The 18,651-nt window shown below is 40.7% G+C and overlaps 1 protein-coding gene across 2 annotated transcripts; it reads left to right on the top strand.

The window, feature by feature from the left end:
* Positions 1 to 22: 22 nt before the first annotated feature.
* Positions 23 to 18,519, top strand: LOC139945975 (uncharacterized). Of its 2 annotated transcripts, none has more exons than XM_071943528.1 (20): positions 23 to 199; positions 1,143 to 1,343; positions 1,613 to 1,730; positions 2,132 to 2,210; positions 3,080 to 3,226; positions 3,860 to 3,923; positions 4,597 to 4,671; positions 4,956 to 5,100; positions 5,766 to 5,968; positions 6,129 to 6,314; positions 6,415 to 6,517; positions 6,997 to 7,100; positions 7,315 to 7,467; positions 8,099 to 8,203; positions 8,720 to 8,845; positions 9,259 to 10,920; positions 11,328 to 12,081; positions 12,218 to 12,360; positions 12,827 to 12,919; positions 13,583 to 18,519. In XM_071943528.1, exons 2-20 carry the CDS (start codon positions 1,188 to 1,190, stop codon positions 13,763 to 13,765), a joined length of 4,599 nt encoding a protein of 1,532 aa, XP_071799629.1. In that variant the 5' UTR covers positions 23 to 199; positions 1,143 to 1,187; the 3' UTR covers positions 13,766 to 18,519. The 2 variants fall into 2 exon arrangements, with proteins under 2 accessions (XP_071799629.1, XP_071799630.1); XM_071943529.1 differs by having other exon boundaries at positions 23 to 181.
* Positions 18,520 to 18,651: the final 132 nt, after the last annotated feature.

The raw sequence follows: 18,651 nt of genomic DNA on the forward strand, positions 1-18,651 counted from the left end.
TGAATTTTGCGGTGGCGTCTGATCGGCAAACTTCAGTCACTTTCGACTGCTTCGATTCTTTGGAATTTGACATATTTGACCGCCTTAAGAGGATTAAATCAATGTTTGTCAACGTCCACACGCAAGAGGAAACATATATCTAAAATACTGATTATTCAGAATGGTCATCGCGGTGGACAAAGTACGTAAACTGTGAATGGTTCGTGAGTACCTAATTTGTTTACATTAACTAACGGTGCATAGCGAAATTACGACGATATTGTGTTGCCTTGTGTTGCATCAAATTCGTGATAAACTCGGAGTTGCTTTCAAATGTTATTTTTGCTGGGCGCACCAAATTAAAGGAATTTTTAGTTGCTGAGTTATTAAAGTGTGAGGGCGAATCTCTGTCCCAACACTTGTGTCCTTAGACAGTCTAATATTATATAAGAAAGATACTTTAATTAATTAATTTAAAATATTTGCAAAATTTGTATCAACAAGGGCGGCTTCCACAGTCAGGGGCTGGCGTTATTGACAAAAGGGTTTTGATTTGATACCTTTTGTAGATAGATCAAGTTTTTGGCCATGACATGAATCCCTTGTCGCTATGAAATGAAGGTGTATAGTTCCAGCTTCATTAGTCGTCATCAAACTAGACATCAGTGTTTGAGAAAAGTGAAAATAATCACACAGCGATATTTATTAAGGAAAAATTTTACGACCTCGCCACCAACTTCCGGCCTGTTTTTTTTTAGTGGTTTTGGAGTTAATTAACGGCGGATAAATTGGTGGCGACGACCGGAAGATTATCCTTTATTAAATTATTGTTTTCAGGAGTGTTGGTGTTGCGTAAACTTACCAGTACTGATAAATGAATCCCCTGATACCCTGATAAATACGTTACAAGCGTATGCTAAAACAACTCTTGTGACATTCTTCACTCAAATCTCAAAATCTACACCACCTCGACAAGTAATTATTTAAGGGAATCTTTCTTCCGTTATCTTCAAACTGTTACAAGAAGTTTAATGTAATTCTGTAGACATTGCGATTTGTGTCCTAGGACGAGTACAAAAGTACTCAAACCCTATAAATGAACGGGCATGGACATGATGAAAAAGAGAAGTAGAAATTAATAGGATTTGTTATTTCCATTTCAGATTTATCTTTAAGTACGATGACAAACCCATAAGAAAGTCGGCACGATGTCTTGTTTCTGCATCCGTCTGCAGAAGGATATCGTGAAGACGTTGGATTTCCGTCACTGCAGCCTCTCCTTCATCCCTCCGGAGGTGTACGAGTACGATGAAACACTGGAAGAGTTATGTCTGGACTCCAATAACATCAAGGAATTACCCAGGGTAATAATAATAATAATAATAATAATAAATGGCACTCTAGCCTATATTGTAGCGCTTCACACAAAGGTCCCAAAATGCTTTACAAATAAAGAAAAGTTATGATCAAAACATGTGAGTTGTCAGCAGATATTTGAAGCTGTTCTCGTTTTGGAGCAGTTCTGATGTTGCAGTCAGGCTAGTTTGAAAGCCAGTAAACTCAAGACAGTGTTTTCAAAAACCTAACTGTGTAATATTTGTACGTCTAATGGCAAGATCTGTTTTTGTTGCAGTCGCTCTTCCACTGTCAATTCCTTCGGAAACTCAGTGTGTGTGACAACGATCTCAATTCCGTCCCGAATGCTGTTGCCAGCCTCGTCAACTTGGAACAACTAGACATCAGTAAAAATGGTAACATCATCCACATCTTCACCAAAGTGTACAAAGAGAGCCTGTCTTAAAAACCTGTCTACCTATCAACACTGACAGTTCAAGTGGCTCTCGTAACCCACTGTAGCTACTCTTAATTGGGCAAAACACTCTTGTCACACGAAGTTGTGTGCATTTAGATGGTTGATTTCGAGACCTCAAATTCTAAATCTGAGGTCTTGAAATCAAATTTGTGAAAAATTACTTCTTTCTCGAAAACTGTGTCACTTCAGAGGGAGCCGTTTCTCACAATGTTTTATACCTTCAACCTCTCCCCAATACTCATCACCAAGTAAGGTTTTTAACTATTATTTTGAGTAACTACCAATAGTGTCCACTGCCTTTAAGAACTGATTTATAAATGATACTGATTTCTTTTCCAGGTATTGTGGAGCTACCAGACAGTATCAAATGCTGCAAGAATCTTAGCCTGGTGGAGATCAGTGTCAATCCTCTGGGAAAGTAAGATCATTATTCCTAAGCTGTGTCCCTAGTCCCTAGTCTGTCCCTTTAAAACCAATTTGAAATGGTTCTGATCATAGAGTTATATATAAGAACTAGACGGCGCACTGGCGATGCTTCTTGCACAAACGCGACGGGACCGCAAGGAGACATGCGCACCATTCTGTACGCGCGTTGAATATGAAGTACACGTTGGAATTTTTGTTTATTGAATGCTGACGCGATGCCGTTTTGTCAACTTACAAAATGGCCGCACAAACGCACGCTGTTCGATGCCTGCTTCGTCAACTTACAAAATAGCTGCCTGCATGCATGGCGGGGTGCGTATATAGGCCAGTGCGCCCTCTAGTTCTTATAATATAACTCTATGGTTTTGATAATCTGAGTTATGCAGAGGGGGAAAAAAAACCAACACTTTAAACCAGGCTCAGTATCAGGATCAATGTTTCTCATCTTCTTAGGGTTTGCTAATGTACTCGATATGTTTTCATTTGTATTTGGGCCATGATTCCTAACTCGGTTTGTGAATGGTCTAATCCTCTTGTGGTGTATTTTGCTATCTTAGTTGCATGGTTTTTTGTTTTCTTCTTATAAACCTAAGCTTAGACTCCAAGTTTGCACACTGAGAATATCATTGAAAGAACACAAAACCAGGATAGGCAGAGTGAAACTCCATCATAACCAGGGTCACAAAGGGCCAGCCACGACGACGACGACGACGACGACGACGACGACGACAACACTGGTTCAAAATTTATAACAATGCTAAAGCCAGAGTCCCAAGCCTAGGTTTTAGAAAAAGGCCCAAACAGTTCAGTGTTCTCTATTTGGGTTTCCCATTCATAGATGGTTTGAATATTTCCTTTCAGGCTTCCAGAGGGATTCACCCAACTGGTCAATCTGACCCAGCTGTACCTCAACGACACACTCCTTGACTACCTCCCGGCAAACTTTGGCCGTCTTGTCAAACTCACCGTCTTGGAACTTAGAGAGAACAGACTCAAAGCGTTACCACGGTAATTAATCAAAACATTATAATAATAATAGTGGCTTCTTATATAGCACGCATATCCGTCACTCAGTGACACTCCTGGCACTGTAACATTTATTATTTCCTGTAAGGTATGTGGGACTACATTTGAGTTATGAGACCTACTCCTTTCACATAGCACCATGTAATGGTTTATAGGGTGCTGTCGCGCAATATGCTGCCAATCAAACCAGGAACACTGGGGCGAACCCTTCTCTTTTCAATAAGTGCACCAGTGCCAAGTTTCAGGGCTCTGCTTACTGTAAACAAAGAATTGGCACTTACGGAAGCAGGTAATTCCGCGCTTCTGCCAAAGGTTAGCAGGTGTTCGTGCGCATTCCACATTACTTGGCTTTCCTCGCTTACACAGCTAGCACAGAAATTTGGCACTTGCACAGTGAGTGGAGAATGGTGATCGCAAGCACAGGATTCGGCGGTAAGCAGAGCCATGAACATTGGGCCTAGCAAGAGAATAGATTTCTGTGTGAATGATCAGCAACCTTTGAGCCAATTTGGATGCAATGGAAATTCAATTATCATTGTTACGAAAATTTACAAAAATTGTGACAATTCTTTGGTGGATTTTTAACTTTGTTTTCTTCTTTTTACCAATTACAAGGTCTATGTCAAGATTGACAGAGCTAGAGAGACTGGATCTTGGCATGAATTCATTCAGACAAGTAGTAAGTATACAGGGAACCAGACCAAACCATGGGGGCTAACTACAATTGAATGTTAAAAGTTAGTTTTAAATACATTGTCACTGCCAGGGTTGTAGCTAGACCAATTTTAGTGGTTCGGCCTTAAATGAATTCTGTTTGGAAGTCAACCAAGGGCAACAGATCAACAAAATAATCATAATTCACTATAGGCCATCAATAGACCAATGCGACGAAACAAAATTGGTTGCGCTCTCTATTGAAAACATTAACAATTGCGGTGTCTTTTTGTGCATATCTATGCACTGAAGACACCGCAGCAAATTGCGCTTGGTGCTCAACACTTGCGCGCCCTTTGCACGCCCGGATCAATCTATTGCTGCAGTGCAAGCTTCAGGCATGATGCCATGTTTTTAAACTGTTCATGGCCCCATGCATCAAGTTGAATGGCCTCTTGATTGTGTTCTTTCTCTGTGACATTTGATACTCCTTATCATTAGCCCAGATCAATGCATAGTGGACAGTATTTTTAAATCTGTGCTGGGCAGCACATTTCGTTTTGCTCAGAGTGCTGGGCAAAAACTGTGAGGCCTTGGTAGGGTCACCCAGCACTGCTAACCGTTACAAGGCTGGTAACTGGTCGCACAAAGTTTACAGTTCTTTTCCCTAATTAGTTTTTTTGTCTATGTTGTTTTAGCCTGAAGTGATTGGTTTCTTCACAAAGCTGACCGAGTTATGGGTCGACTCCAATAAGATTACTTCCATACCATCGGTAAGTGACGATCATTTTGTAATTATCGGCGTCGTGTGACCTCATGCAGGCTCTCCCACTGAGGTTTTCCTCCTGCATCTAAAACAACATTTCCTTCGTCTCTATCTTTATTTGGGGGTGCCAGTCAGAAGCCATACAACAATTAACTGCCAGGGATCACACCCAAGTTAGGATACAACCTGGGAAGCGGCAGCCAGGGGACCACCTTAATGGGATGCGACTTAAAATAAATAAAGAAAAACAGTTAATAAAAAAAAAATTATGTGTGAAAATTTTGCTTTCAGAGCATAGGAAACCTGAGAGAGCTCGTTTATCTAGACGCTTCCTGTAACCGCATCGAAACCCTCCCCTCAGAGATACAAGGGCTAGAGAGTCTGACGGATCTTCATCTCTCCAAGAACTACCTTCAAGAGCTTCCTGACACCGTTGGTAAGTGGGACTCGAGCCTCAGACTAACAAGAACCCAGAATGTGTGGGGAGTAAAAACGGATCTTCTGTGCCAGAAAAAAAAAATAGCCTGTAAGCTCGGTTTATACTTCTTGCGATTGAGAATGGGAAATGGATTTCTAGTCACAAATTCGCAATAAATTACTCACAACAGTTCAACTCCTGTGAAACATTTGCTGCGAAAACACACACGTTATGTCTCACTAAAATTGTTCAGTGACTAATTTAGCAAAACTTTGCCCAACTGTGTTAGGTCAGTTGTGAAAGATTTATTGTGTTAGTGGTGCACAACTTGCGCAGTGGATATTGCGCAAGCTGACTTACGCAGATGCGCAGAGTTTTGTGGTGTACACACAAACAATACGGAGGAGCTATACAGCATTTTTTTGCGCAGTGCCTCTTTAGTGTGTGATCTGTTGCTACTACAAAATCTAGATGAAATAATACTTGTTGAGTAGCCTGCAAGATATTACAAGATTACACAATCAGATTCAAGATAATTTGGTATTCACAGAGCCTCTTTGGTGCGAGAAATGACGCTTTGAAAAATGCAAGATAGAATTCTGTTTGATCGTGACACAACGCTACCAAGAGAATCAATGTTTTTAGCGCAATTTGTTGAATTAGTCTGGTTTTCTGTTCATCAGGTCAATTAAGCAACCTACAGAGTCTAAAGCTTGACTGCAATCAGCTTTCCTTCCTCCCCTACTCCATCGGTGGACTAGTCTCGCTAGAGGAGCTTATATTGACCTCAAATGACCTCGAGGAACTCCCGCCCAGTATTGGACTTCTGAGAAAGCTCTCCCACCTCAACTTGGACCAGAACATGCTCCTGGAGCTCCCTGCAGAAGTAAGTCTAACTGTTCTTTTGTGGTATTTTTTTGGCCTGGCTGTTTTCTTTATTTGTATTAAGCGATAGGAACTTAGAAATGTGGTTTATTACTAGGAAATAAATTTTTGAAGACCTTTGGAAGTATTTCTCTAACACAATTTTTACATCCCTTTCCCAGCTCGGAAGCTGCAGCTCCATAAGTCTCCTCTCTCTTCAAAGTAACTTCCTGTTGGTGCTACCAGACGAGATCGGTCACATCAGCAATCTGTGCGTCTTCAATCTTAGTAACAACCAGCTGAGATATCTTCCATACAGTACGACCAAACTTAAGAAACTCAAAGCTATGTGGCTCTCAGAGAATCAGGTGAGTCGTTACAAACCAATCAATCAATCAATCAATCAATAGCAATCAATAGTTTTTTATAATTTTTCTCTGTTGACGTTTGATTTATTTTTCCCCTCAGGGCAAGCCATTGATTCCTCTCCAATCAGAAATGAAAGAAGACCTCGGCAAGAGGGTCTTAACCTGTTTCCTGTTTCCGCAGCAGCACAGAGAACCTGGGGATGGTGAGTAACTCTTGAAGAAACGATAGTGTGTGTCGTGGTCGAGTGGTTAAGAGCATGGAATTCAAGTTCTGGTGGCTAAGTCATGAGGGTGTAGGTACCAATCCCGGTCATGACACTTGTGTCCTTGAGCACGACACTTAACTCTATTGCTTCTCTTCACACAGGGGTAAATCGGTACCTGTGAGGACAGAGATGGTTCTAGTGATTGATTTAGCTACATACTTGGCAGTACAGGCTGTATACTCCCAAGGGAGCAGAGATGGTTTAAGGGATGAAATATATTGCCCAATGACCAGAGTAATAAAAGTTGAAGTGCCATAAGCGTCTCTGCGTGACCGTCCCAAGCACTATATAAGAAGCCGGTATTATCATAGATAACTAGTATTTCTGTTTGAATTGATGACATTTGCCCTGTGACTGACACTTGACCTATGATGTCAGGTTTAATGTACATCCTCTTCCTTGTTTTTTATCTTAAGATGTTTATCTGAGTGACGGCGATAGTTTCCATGCATCAGTGTGGGATGACCAGCGTCTTAACTCCAGGCAGATTGCATTCGATGTGTCCGAGTCAGACTCTGAGGTAAGTTGCCTCATGCAGACTTTATGTAGATAGACAAAGACCTAGTCTGGTCTCATGTCCTTATTCGCAAAGATAAAGACAGGTACTGGATTATTTTTCAGTTACTTTTTAACTTCACTCTGGTTTTCAAGATTCATTGCAGCAATTTTTGAAATTGTGCTGACGCATATGGCTTATTTCTCAAAACATTGGTTATTGTCTTTTTCATTTTTAGCACAATATGAAGCGAGCTCCGACGCCTTACCCCAAAGAGGGAATCAAGAGGAAGGTCCGGCTCCCACCCACACCGAGCCCTTCCCAGGGTCGGCAGAGTAGATCGACAAGCAAGCGTGACATTCTCCCTAACTATCCATCAGTTGATGTGTCTGTAAGTAGACTTGATTGTTTGTTTGTTGGTTTGTTTGTTTATTTGATTGTATGTTTTTTATTTTTTTATTTTGTTTTTTTTAGATGATCTTCCCTACAAGGGAACTCGGTAAACTTCCAAGGGGGGGGGGACACAAAATCACCAAGCTCGCAACAGGCGATGTCTCTCATGCATACATTGGTTTAACGTCTTTGGAAACTTTTGAAGGGGCACCAAGGCCAAGACCAGGGCAACTGGGGCCATGGTCTCCGTGAAATTCCAGGCCTTGTGAGACTTAATTCATATGTAGGCCGCAAATTGGCTCCAATAACCTGGTCACAATATACATTGTGGCTCTGTGACATTGTAGCGCTGTGACATTGTGAAGTAAAATTGTGACACTGATATTATTAATGGTTTATTTATTTCATCAATATTTATAAAAAGACACTAGCAGTAAAAAAAAAAAAATGAGTTGTGGTCAAATAAATGTACACTTTGGCAGTTTGATATTATGACACTGTGACACTGTGACATTGTGACACTGTGACATTGTGACATGTAACACTCTAATTGTCAAAGGAAATCTTTGTCAAGGGTACATAGAGTATGGTGTTGTCATTTGATGTGGATTTGTGTTTTCTTGTTTCAGACACGTCAGGGTCGCCAGGGAGGCCCTCGTGAGGCTAAACCTCGCCGTTCTAGATCCCCCGGTTCACCCATTGCCGACAGCCTTCATTTGTTCCAGGCAGATAAGGTGACTTTACATAACAATAATAATAGTAACTAGTTCTTATATAGCTTGTTGTACAGTAACCATATCAATGAGGTTTACATTGGTGTCCTGGTCATTGGGCCAATAACAATCCATGTAATCTTTCTCAGCTCCCTGGGGAGTATAGCCCTGAGTTGCCAGAGCCCTTCAAAGGCTTTTCATACACAATGTCAACCTTAACCCTCACAGGTATCCATTTATACCCCTGGGTGAAGAGAAGCAATTGTAGTGAAGTTTGTTGCTCAAGGCGCAAGTGCCACAACCGTGGATTCGAACCTACACTCCGATGATTGTACCACCAGAACTTGAATTCAATACTTTGATTCCACTTGAAATGACACCTCCCATACATACATACACTGGGTTTTTTAAGATGAACATAACTTTGTAATGCTTAGCTACTTTTTGTGCTTAAGTGGCTCTTTTAAATTGCCGCAAGGTGTTGTTTGTGCAGTTGTCTGTTCAGTGGATGAAGAATTATTTTGTTACTGTTTTTAGGAGTTGATGGCAAAGGATAAAGCTCGACTGAGGGGAAGTATTTCTTCTGTCAGTCGTCAAGATAACGACTCTGAGTCCATTGCATCATCGACGAGAGAAAGAGTCGTTGGACGTCGAGAAATGAGGGTAGGTTGTCGCTGCAGTAATGCGTAGTTTTCAATTTATTGGAACAAACTGTCTTGAAGGTTTTTGATACCTTTTTGCGTTTACCTGTTAAGTTTTGGCTTCATTAGTCAAGTTTTTTTAGAAAAAAAGTGGAAAAAAAAGTAAATAAAATAATAGGACTGGTAAATCTGTTGTACATTCTAAAATAATTTTCATCTCCTCCAGAGATGAAAATTGTTTTGGTGTCACTGTTTTCAAAAACTACAGCACCTCAACAAGTAATATTTTAAGGGAACCTTCTTATCATCACTATTTTCAAACAGTGTAAGTTTAATGTAAATCTGTGGACATTGTGTTTTGCTTGGTACAAGAAGTACCCAAACCCTTTAATGGTAAAATTGTTCTCTCACTATATTTGATTTTCTCTTTCCTAGGCTCAGACGGATAGAGCAGCCATGAGCGATAGTGAGGCTTTCATTCGGAGCCCCGTTTGGAGCCACACTGGCGGAATTGACCAAAATAAACAACCGGGCACTCCGCAGAACTACAACGCCAGACCTTCTCGCAGTGGTGGTAAAAGCCATAGTCGTGGCTATGAGTCTGATCGGGTCGACGGGTCCAGGACTCCTCTGATGTCTTCACGGCGGCCACAGGTCCAGGGTGAACACGCCAGGACCCCACAGAGTAGCAAGGCAAACTACAGCCGTGGTTACGAGTCTGATCAAATTGACGGGTCCCGGACTCCTCTGATGTCGGCACGGCGGCCACAGGTGCAGAGTGAACACGCAAGGACACCCAAGGCGAATTACAGTCGCGGTTACGAGTCAGAATGTATTGAGAGCTACCACTCTCCTCTGGAGGAATATGTCCGAAGACAGACAACGAACAGATCAGAAACAAATCGGAACTCCAATGTGAGTGTGGATGGGCACCAGTCTGCACCCCGCCCTGTATCCCACAGGCGGAATTCAGGCTACAGTACTGACCCGGAGCGCAGGTCCAGGGCGCCGGCCGAGAGTCGAGAATCCAGAATGGCAGAGGTGAAGCAGAAGAGAGATCAGATGCTACCGCCTCCGTACCACAGAGTGAGACAACTACGATCGGGACAAGAGGGGTCTTCACAACCCAACACTCCTCACAGAGGCAATCGAAGAAGCCAACCTCAAAATGTGAAGGACTACGGGTGGATTGATGGACAACTTCCATCTACCCCAGAGGACCAAGTAATGGATACCTCTAGACATCATGGCGGAGAGCTGCCTGGAACCAGAGATGGCGATAGAAGCAATCAACCCAAGGAGTCCAATCCGCATAATCCATCGAGGAGAACTCCTCAAGGTAAAACAATGCCAAGAGCAAGCTACCCATCTGCCTTTTCAGATACAGAGGTGACTTCCAGTCGAAGGCGCAGCAAGTTGCACAATCAAGAACGATCGGAGAGAGCCCCCGCTGCTAGTAACAAACCACAGATTGAAAGAACTTTGCAAAGCGATAGTGAGAGGGTATCCCCAGTCTTCAATCAAAACGGACCCGATTCGGAGAACCCCCCAAGATGGGACAGAACTTTCCTCGTCAACAGAAGAAGGACGCCACCTGTTTCTGAAGACGGTCAACGTATGGACGGTGGAGACTACCAACCAAGACAAGGCGGACAGACTGACGGGGGAAGGGCGTCTCCATATACCACCAAGGAGAACTCTGACGCACGTAGTAATGCCAGGCAACCTAGCTTCAGGCATCAGGACTCACAACAACAGAGCGCTCCAAGACAAGGCGACACAGTTTCAGTCGAGGATGCCACTCGACACAATCCAAAAACAACAGACTCACAAATCTACGCTAACTCAAACACCAACAGTGACTACCTGAACTCTCTCAACGACCGACGCCATACGGCTGCACATTCGGACAACTTTCCCAAAAATCTGAACCCACGAGAGAGTCGAAGTCTCCCAAGAGATGTTGGAAGTTACCAAGAGCATCCAAAAGAAGCATTCAAATCCGACATCGGCATTCATCAAAGGTCCTCAGAAGAGGTTGGAAATAGAAGAAGCTCACCCGATGAAACCGTTAGTGAGCGTCACCCTCATTTTAGGGTGAGTGGTTCTTTACTCAATTGAGAAGTCCTTGAGTATGTTTTCCTTAAATAATAATAATACTTATCAGTTGTTTACATACAGCCTGTGCTGCCAAGTATTAAACGCACTGAGCTAAATCAACTAAAAAAACCATCTCTGCCCTCACAGGTACCGATTTACCCCTAGGTGAAGAGAAGCATTTAGGGTTAAGTGTCGTGCTCAATGACACAATTTACGACAAAACTTAAATACGATGCTCACAACCAATCAGCCATGACACCTCGTTGAAGTCCTTGAGTCCGTTTCCCTTTACAGAACTTGTATATTTTGCTGCAAATTTAATGACGAAATACTCAAGTCTTAATTAAATTGAATGTGATTTGATTATTGTCGACTTATTTTTATTATTTGTTTTGCTCTAATAGAGAGGTGACAAGAAGAAGCGACTGCATGGTGGAGCTCCAGACTATGCTGCCTCAGAACCAGAACTCAGACAGGCGTTCCAAAACGCCAAGCCAACCGAACCCGTTCCTGATCAAGTCAACTTCAGACCACCACCTCCAGAGACCAGAACCTTGCCATTTGACAACAGAAGGTCATCGAGCCAGGTCTTACAAAACGGAGCACGAGATTTCGGCAGGTTCCCTGTAGGTTTGCCCTCATCAACGCCAAGTGTAGAGAGTGGTTCCAGATCACAAAGCCCGTTTGATTCCAGACCGCAGACTCCAAGCGACGTACAGCGAAGAAGCCGACCGAACTCCCCGACGAATCTTCCACGATCTCGTCCTCATTCTGACCACGAATCTTACCATCCCGTCAACAGACAGAAAGACTTTAGAGCTTCTAATTCCTTCAGACCTACAAAAACTAGCGATAGACAATATGACAGTGATTACGGATACCTGAGGGGCTCCAGCATGCCGAGATCTACTGCCACTCCAGGGAATCCTTACCCTACCCCTCACGGCATAAGACCCAGAGAAAGCCTCAACGGGCCCCTCACCCCGATTGTACCTGACACCATGAACCAGGACAGACGGAGAATCCTGTCCTCTGAGTCTGACCAGACACACTCCCTAGGTCCATCCGGTCACTCGTCCAAAGTGCCCTGGCCGGACCTCTGGCCTCAAGACTCCTCAGGATACGCCAGCGACCAGAACGAACCAGGATGGAAAAGAGGTGAGAATGAAATAATTTGTGAGCAGTAGTAGGTTTATGTCCATTCGAGGATGCTGCGACCAGAGATGAGGTTGGTACCCACTATCACCCTCACTAAGTGTGGATGGATTTGACGTTATTATTATTTGTCTTCCAGGTTCCTGCAGCACTCCAACATCTTCCGTCTTCCAGGGTCCCTCAGCTCCGACGTCCTGGAAACCTGGGTCTGAAATGACTCCTGATACTAGATCAAGACACCCCTCTTCTGAACACCATCAACAGGGCTTGACAAACAAACAGGTACCTTGTTTTGTTTATTAATAACTATAATATTATTAATAGTGGCTTCATATAGCACTCATATCTGTCACTCATTGATGCTTTAACATATAGTACATTGTGTATTTTTCTGCTAGGATGTGAGACTGCATTTAAATTATGAGACCTACTCCTTTTACATAGCATCATGTAATGGTTTACAATGTGAGGTGGCGCAATATGCTGCCAATCAAACCAGAAACATCGGGGCGAACCCCACCGGGGGGGGGGGGGGGGGGGGAACCCCACCGGGGCAAAACACACAGGATCAACGGCTTAGCGTCCCATCCAAAGGACGAAGCCTAATGATTAAGTGTCTTGCTTATTACGTTTGTGTGTGTAATAAAGAGAATATGGCCAAGATTGATACAATAGATACATTGTTGAAGAAAAAGTAGCATAAAAACCTAAACGGTTGTATCTTTTCCTTTGATTCCTTTTATTTCAGCTGAAAGTAGTGATTTTCAAGAACCCTGGTCTTGGTTTCAGCATCACTGGAGGCACAGAGGCCCACGGTAACCCCTTCTCTCCTCACGATCCGGTCAGTCATTTTCTTCTTCTTACAGTTAAACAATTTTCCCAGAGTTTCCTCATTTTTGTTTTCCTCAGACTTTTTAAACAAGACAAGAATCAAAGTGAGAAAATATTTCCACATAGTTTAACTCATAACAGACCATTAATTTCTGTATAATCATCACAAAACGCCCAGACATCATTAGATTGGTCATGGTCACGGACAAAGCCTTCACAACTGCTGGCCCGAAACTGTGCAACAGTTTACCATCTCGCATCAGAACACTGGACACTGTTCCATCATTCAAAAACCACTTACAAACCAACCTGTTTCCAGTTACTCTTTAATTGTATTTGTTTTTTATTGCCTCTTGTTGCTGAGCACCATGATCTAGATGGAATGACGCTATACAAATCTGGTTATTATTATTAATATTATTATTATTTATATTATTATTATTATTATTATTATTATTATTATTATTATTATTATTATTTTTACTATTATTATTATTTATCTAATCAATTTTGTTTTCAGTAAGAATTTCAAGAAGAAAAAAACATGATACAGTAAGACCATTTTGATTGTTTAAAAAATATTTGTTGCAAATATGTGACGCCAACATTTGTATTGCAATCACAGAAAGTATGAACCAGTCTTTATTCTATTGTTTTGTTTCCGGTCCCACAGGGAGTCTTTGTGACCAAGATTCAACCGGGAGGTCCAGCCGATGGCGTCCTAAAACCCGGAGACAAAATCTTAGAGGTGAACAATCGCAGCTACGAGAACATCAGCCATGAAGATGCCGTCAAGCTGCTACGAAAGAGCAACCCCGTATCCATGGTGATAAACAGACGGTTTAACCACTCCTGATTGGACAGAGTTAACTCAAATTTGAATACCTTGAACTAAGTGTCCACGATTTTCCGTTTTTTTTTACACCATTCTGTTTTGTAATTTGAAAGAGATAAAAACCTTAGGAGAAAGTGAAACCTGGAGAGCTCAGATTCATTCTCGACGCAAAGTTGGGTTTGGAATAACGCGATGTGCCAGAACAGCATGTTCGTGTGGCACACGGTTTTAAAACCTCTGCAGAGAGTTTAAAGACACTGGACACTATTGGTAATTGTCAAAGACTAGTCTTCTCACTTTGTGTATCTCAACATATGCATAAAATAACAAACCTGTGAAAATTTGAGCTCAATTGGTCGTCAAAGTTGCGAGATAATAATGAAAGAAAAAAACACCCTTGTCACACAAAGCTGTGCGCTTTCAGATGCTTGATTTTGAGACTTCAAATTCTAAATCTGAGGTCTCAAAATAAAATTTGTGGAAAATTATTTCTTTCTCAAAAACTACGTTACTTCAGAGGGAGCCGTTTCTCACAATGTTTTATACTATCAACCTCTCCCCATTACTTGTTACCAAGTAAGGTTTTATGCTAATAATAATTTTGAGTAATTACCAATAGTGTCCACTGAATTTAAACCAAAATTGGAACATCTTGAAACTTTGGAACAAGTATCCATGTTAAAAGTTTAATGTTTTTGTTTACACCATTCTATTTATAATTTGATAAAAGAAAAAACCTTGACAGCAAGTTTCACCGTGAAAGTTAAGATTTCATTCTCAATACAAAGTTCGGTGTGGAAAAAATGTGACGTGCCAGTACACAAGTTAGAACACCTTGAAAATATTGCAACAAGTATCTAACATTTTTAAAATTTTTGTTGGTTTATACTATTCTGTTGGTTATTTAAAAAAAAGAAAAACCTTGAGAGAAAAGTACACCTTGAAAGTTGAGGTTTCAGTCTCACATTGTATTCACTTTGAAAAGTTTTATTTAAAAGAAAATTAAAAATCCATCCAGTCAAATGACTAAAGCGGTACATCCCAAAAAGTCTTCCCTGCAAACATTTCAACTTTGTTATTATTGTTATATATTATATTAACTGCAGGAATGTCCTTTTATATCGAGCAAAAAAATATTTTTTATATTTATGAAGGCTGCCCAAATACCTTTGATACTTTCTATAACAAAATTAGCACACAATTTAAATCACAATGCAGCAGAAACGTTTTCATATTTTGATATAAAGTTTATACCAATGCCCCCCTCCCCTCCAAAAAAAAGAAAAAAAAGGTAAATAAAAATTCAATAGATAATATTTTTTTTTTTAAGTAAATGAGTAAACAAATAAAATGAAAATAAAAACAAGTTAAAAATAAAACTAAATAAAAAATAATTAATCAAAAAAGTATAAACTATTTTGTGATGCTTCAAGCACTTCCTGAAATATTTAAACTGTATTAGAACCGTAGAGCTATATTTATATTGACTAGGGCGCTAACTTGTTCTGCGTTTTGAAGCCACCCTGGGCGCAGACATGTTTGATGTGTTGCGTGACTACGGAACAATTTTAATTTTAAGAGAACACACATTGCCGTGTGCGCTTACGTACACGACTGCCCATTCGCGTACGTCCGCGTGCTACGAAAACTGTAACTTCAACTTGATTTACAAACTAAAAACTGTATACACGCTGTTTAAACATGACGCACATGATGCTCGCAGTTTGTACGCTGATCAGCAGATTGTGCGTTCACATTTGCTGCATTTTTGGTTGGATGACACCTAGAAAAGAACACACACTATCATGCAAATAGCCGTACAATTGCCGTATAAAATTTCAAGCTTTTGTATTGGTTTGTACATAAACATGGATGCGCCCACACGGCTTCAAAACCTTAGTGTGTGTGTAACGGGCTGTTAGCGCTCTAGTCAATATATATAGCTCTATGATTAGAACTGAAAACATGATGTCTGGAATGACACAAAGGCCACAACCTACGTTGCCCTGGTCTTGGCCTTTTTGCCCATTGAAAAGTTTACTAAGGACATTAAAGACCTGGACACTATTGGTAATTGTCAAAGTTCAGTCTTCTCACTTGTTGTATCTCAACACATGCATAAAATAACAAACCTGTGAAAATTTGAGCCAATTGGTCGTCGAAGTTGCCAGATAATAATGAAAGAAAAAACACCCTTGTCACACGAAGTCGTATGCTTTCAGACGCTTGATTTCAAGGCCTCAAAATCTAATTCCGAGGTCTTGAAATCAAATTTGTGGAAAACTACTTCGTTCTTGAAAACTACGTTACTTCAGAGGAAGCCGTTTCTCACAGTGTTTTATACTATCAACAGCTCCCCATTACTCGTTATCAAATAAGGTATTTTGCTAAAAATTATTTTGAGTAATAACCAATAGTGTCCACTGCCTTTAACTTTCAGTTTTGCCAGGAAGTGCCTGTGTTTAGCATGGAGTGTCACGATGAAACATTTATAAGAAATGGCTGCTTAAGATTGGACCAATCGCATGAATTTATTGAAATATTTAGTTCTTTCATTTTGTGTATTGTCAAAGACGTTATAATTATTATCAGGGACTTACCCCTTTAGTTAAAAACTTGTTATTTATTGAGACTAAATTGTAGGTATTTATAAATTGTTTGGCGCTAAATATTCAGAGGTTATGTACAGTGGGGGAAAAGGTTATTTGTTTAAGTTTGGTTTAATATTTTCGACCCATGGAGTGTGTTTTGGCGACCCCAACCAAAGCAAAGACCAACCGAGTCCACAAGTCGGTCATTGGTCTGAACAACATCGTCACCGCGCTCAACCGAACACGTGAAAACGCTCAACCGATGACCAATGTTTTTGGTTGGGGTCGCCAAAACGCACTCATGGTTAAGGGGCTGCTATAGACTGTAGAGAATAACCCCTTTGTTGCTATGAAAGCGACCATATTGTAGGGCAGGCCGTAAGCGCGTCTAAACGCGTACATCAGTGAAGCGCGCTGCGTTCCCAGTTTGATTTGTATGGCACACCTACGCACACGCTCACAGACGCCATATTGTAGAGCAGGTATTTGAGTGTTTACGTCATATTCGATATGGTCTATTAGGCAATTTGCGAGTTGGTACCGTACCATGCCATTTTCAGTCATAAGGAAATTATGCTCAATTAGAATTCACCAGACTAAATCCAGTGGTGCTATGTCACATGGTTTGATAACATTATTCAGCATTAGTCCACCAAAAGAATGAAGCAGAGATATTAAATTTTTTATTTGATAGTGGTTTGTTAAGTGTGGGCTAAATGTGGTGCTTTTCTTCCTGATGCCCTTTGTGATTCTTTGTTTGCCCCTGAGCTATGCACAATTGTTCAAAAAAAGTATGGAAATATTTTGAGTTTCGTTTTCATTCTGTTTGTGCGTTGGCATTTTGTTTTGCTACATTATAGAAAGTGCAAAAAGGTGTATCGCTGGTGCATTACTAAACTGATACCAAATTGTATAAAAACCAGTAGTAGTTTAATGCCGTATGTTTTTCAAATAATTTGCCATGAATCTGTACGAGATAGTGGTTTGGCTGGTCTTAAGGAAAATGGTTTTGCGCTTAGCTTAATTTTTTTGCATAAGCAGCTCTATGAAATTAGCTGGGCCCAAAGCGGCTGAAGTAAACTTGTTTGCATATACAAATGCTGTGCGTAGCAAAAATTTGCAGGATACCAGTCAGAAATGGTTAATGTGACATGGTTTTCCTGGCTGGTAACCCCATTGTGCAAGCACATTTTACTGTGCTTAGCGTCTCATTGTGAAAGATGTTAAATTTGCATCGGGATAGAATATTCACTTTGGTTTTACCCATGTACACCGATGTGTGTTAGCACTGTATACTCAGTCACTGTCAGTACTTTCCCGAGTTCTGTGAACAAAATCACAGGCGTATTACTCGGGTAGGATTCAAACCACTCATTGTGCTTAAAGACACAGGACACTATTGGTAGGTGTCTAAGACCAGTCTTCTCACTTGGTGTATCTCAACATATGCATAAAATAACAAACCTGTGAAAATGCGAGATAATAATGAAAGAAAAAACACCCTTGTCACGCAAAGTTGTGAGTTTCAGATGCTTGAATTCGAGACCTCAGTCTCAAATTCAATTCAAATGTTTTAGTGAGAAATTACTTCTTTCTCAAAAACTATGTTACTTCAGATTTTGCATGTATGTATATTATAGTTTTATACTATCAACAGCTCTCCATAGACCTTATGCACATGACGTCATTTCAGTACGGCGCCCCCGCATTGAGGTCAAAAGGAGGTTGTTCATTGGCCAATCTACATGCATTTCGATTGTTTCGTCACCGTTTGACCTCAAAGATGGCGGCTGGATAACGTCAATGCATAAGGTCTATTGCTCGTTACCAAATTTTTAGGCTTTCAATTATTTTGAGTTATTGCCAATAGTGTATAGTGCCGTTAAGCAGCTCTATGAAAATAGCCCCTGTAATTAGCAGCCAGTACTACTGTAATAACATAGTACATGTATACAGTGCTCGACACAAGTATTGGTTTGGAGTGACAACATTGTAACGACTTCTTTCAAGCCATATTGGCTAACAAAATTCATTTTTTTCTGTAGATTAAAGTACTACATTTGCTAGGTAGATATTTATAAAGAGAAACAAACCTATATTCTTTCATGTATAGATAAACATCATACTTTCATACCATTTGTAGCTTTTGTATTAAATGATTACGGTCAAATGTTTGTACAAAAATAAAACCATTTTCTTTTTGGAGTTACTAAAGAGGAAGTTTCACAATGAGAATTTTGTTAGTCATTTGTGAGTCGTTGCCGACAAAAGGGTCTAAAACCAGGATCCATATTGTTTATTAATAATAATAAGTGT

The sequence above is a fragment of the Asterias amurensis genome, chromosome 13, assembly GCF_032118995.1.
Source record: "Asterias amurensis chromosome 13, ASM3211899v1".
Classification (NCBI taxonomy): Eukaryota; Metazoa; Echinodermata; class Asteroidea; order Forcipulatida; family Asteriidae; genus Asterias; species Asterias amurensis.

Coding starts and splice junctions, on each gene's coding strand:
- LOC139945975 (XM_071943528.1), top strand. CDS start 1,188: ATGTCTTGTTTCTGCATCCGTCTGCAGAAGGATATCGTGAAGACGTTG. Junction 5,969..6,128: donor TCCTGGAGCTCCCTGCAGAA/GTAAGTCTAACT, acceptor TCCCTTTCCCAG/CTCGGAAGCTGCAGCTCCAT. Junction 12,361..12,826: donor AGGGCTTGACAAACAAACAG/GTACCTTGTTTT, acceptor CTTTTATTTCAG/CTGAAAGTAGTGATTTTCAA.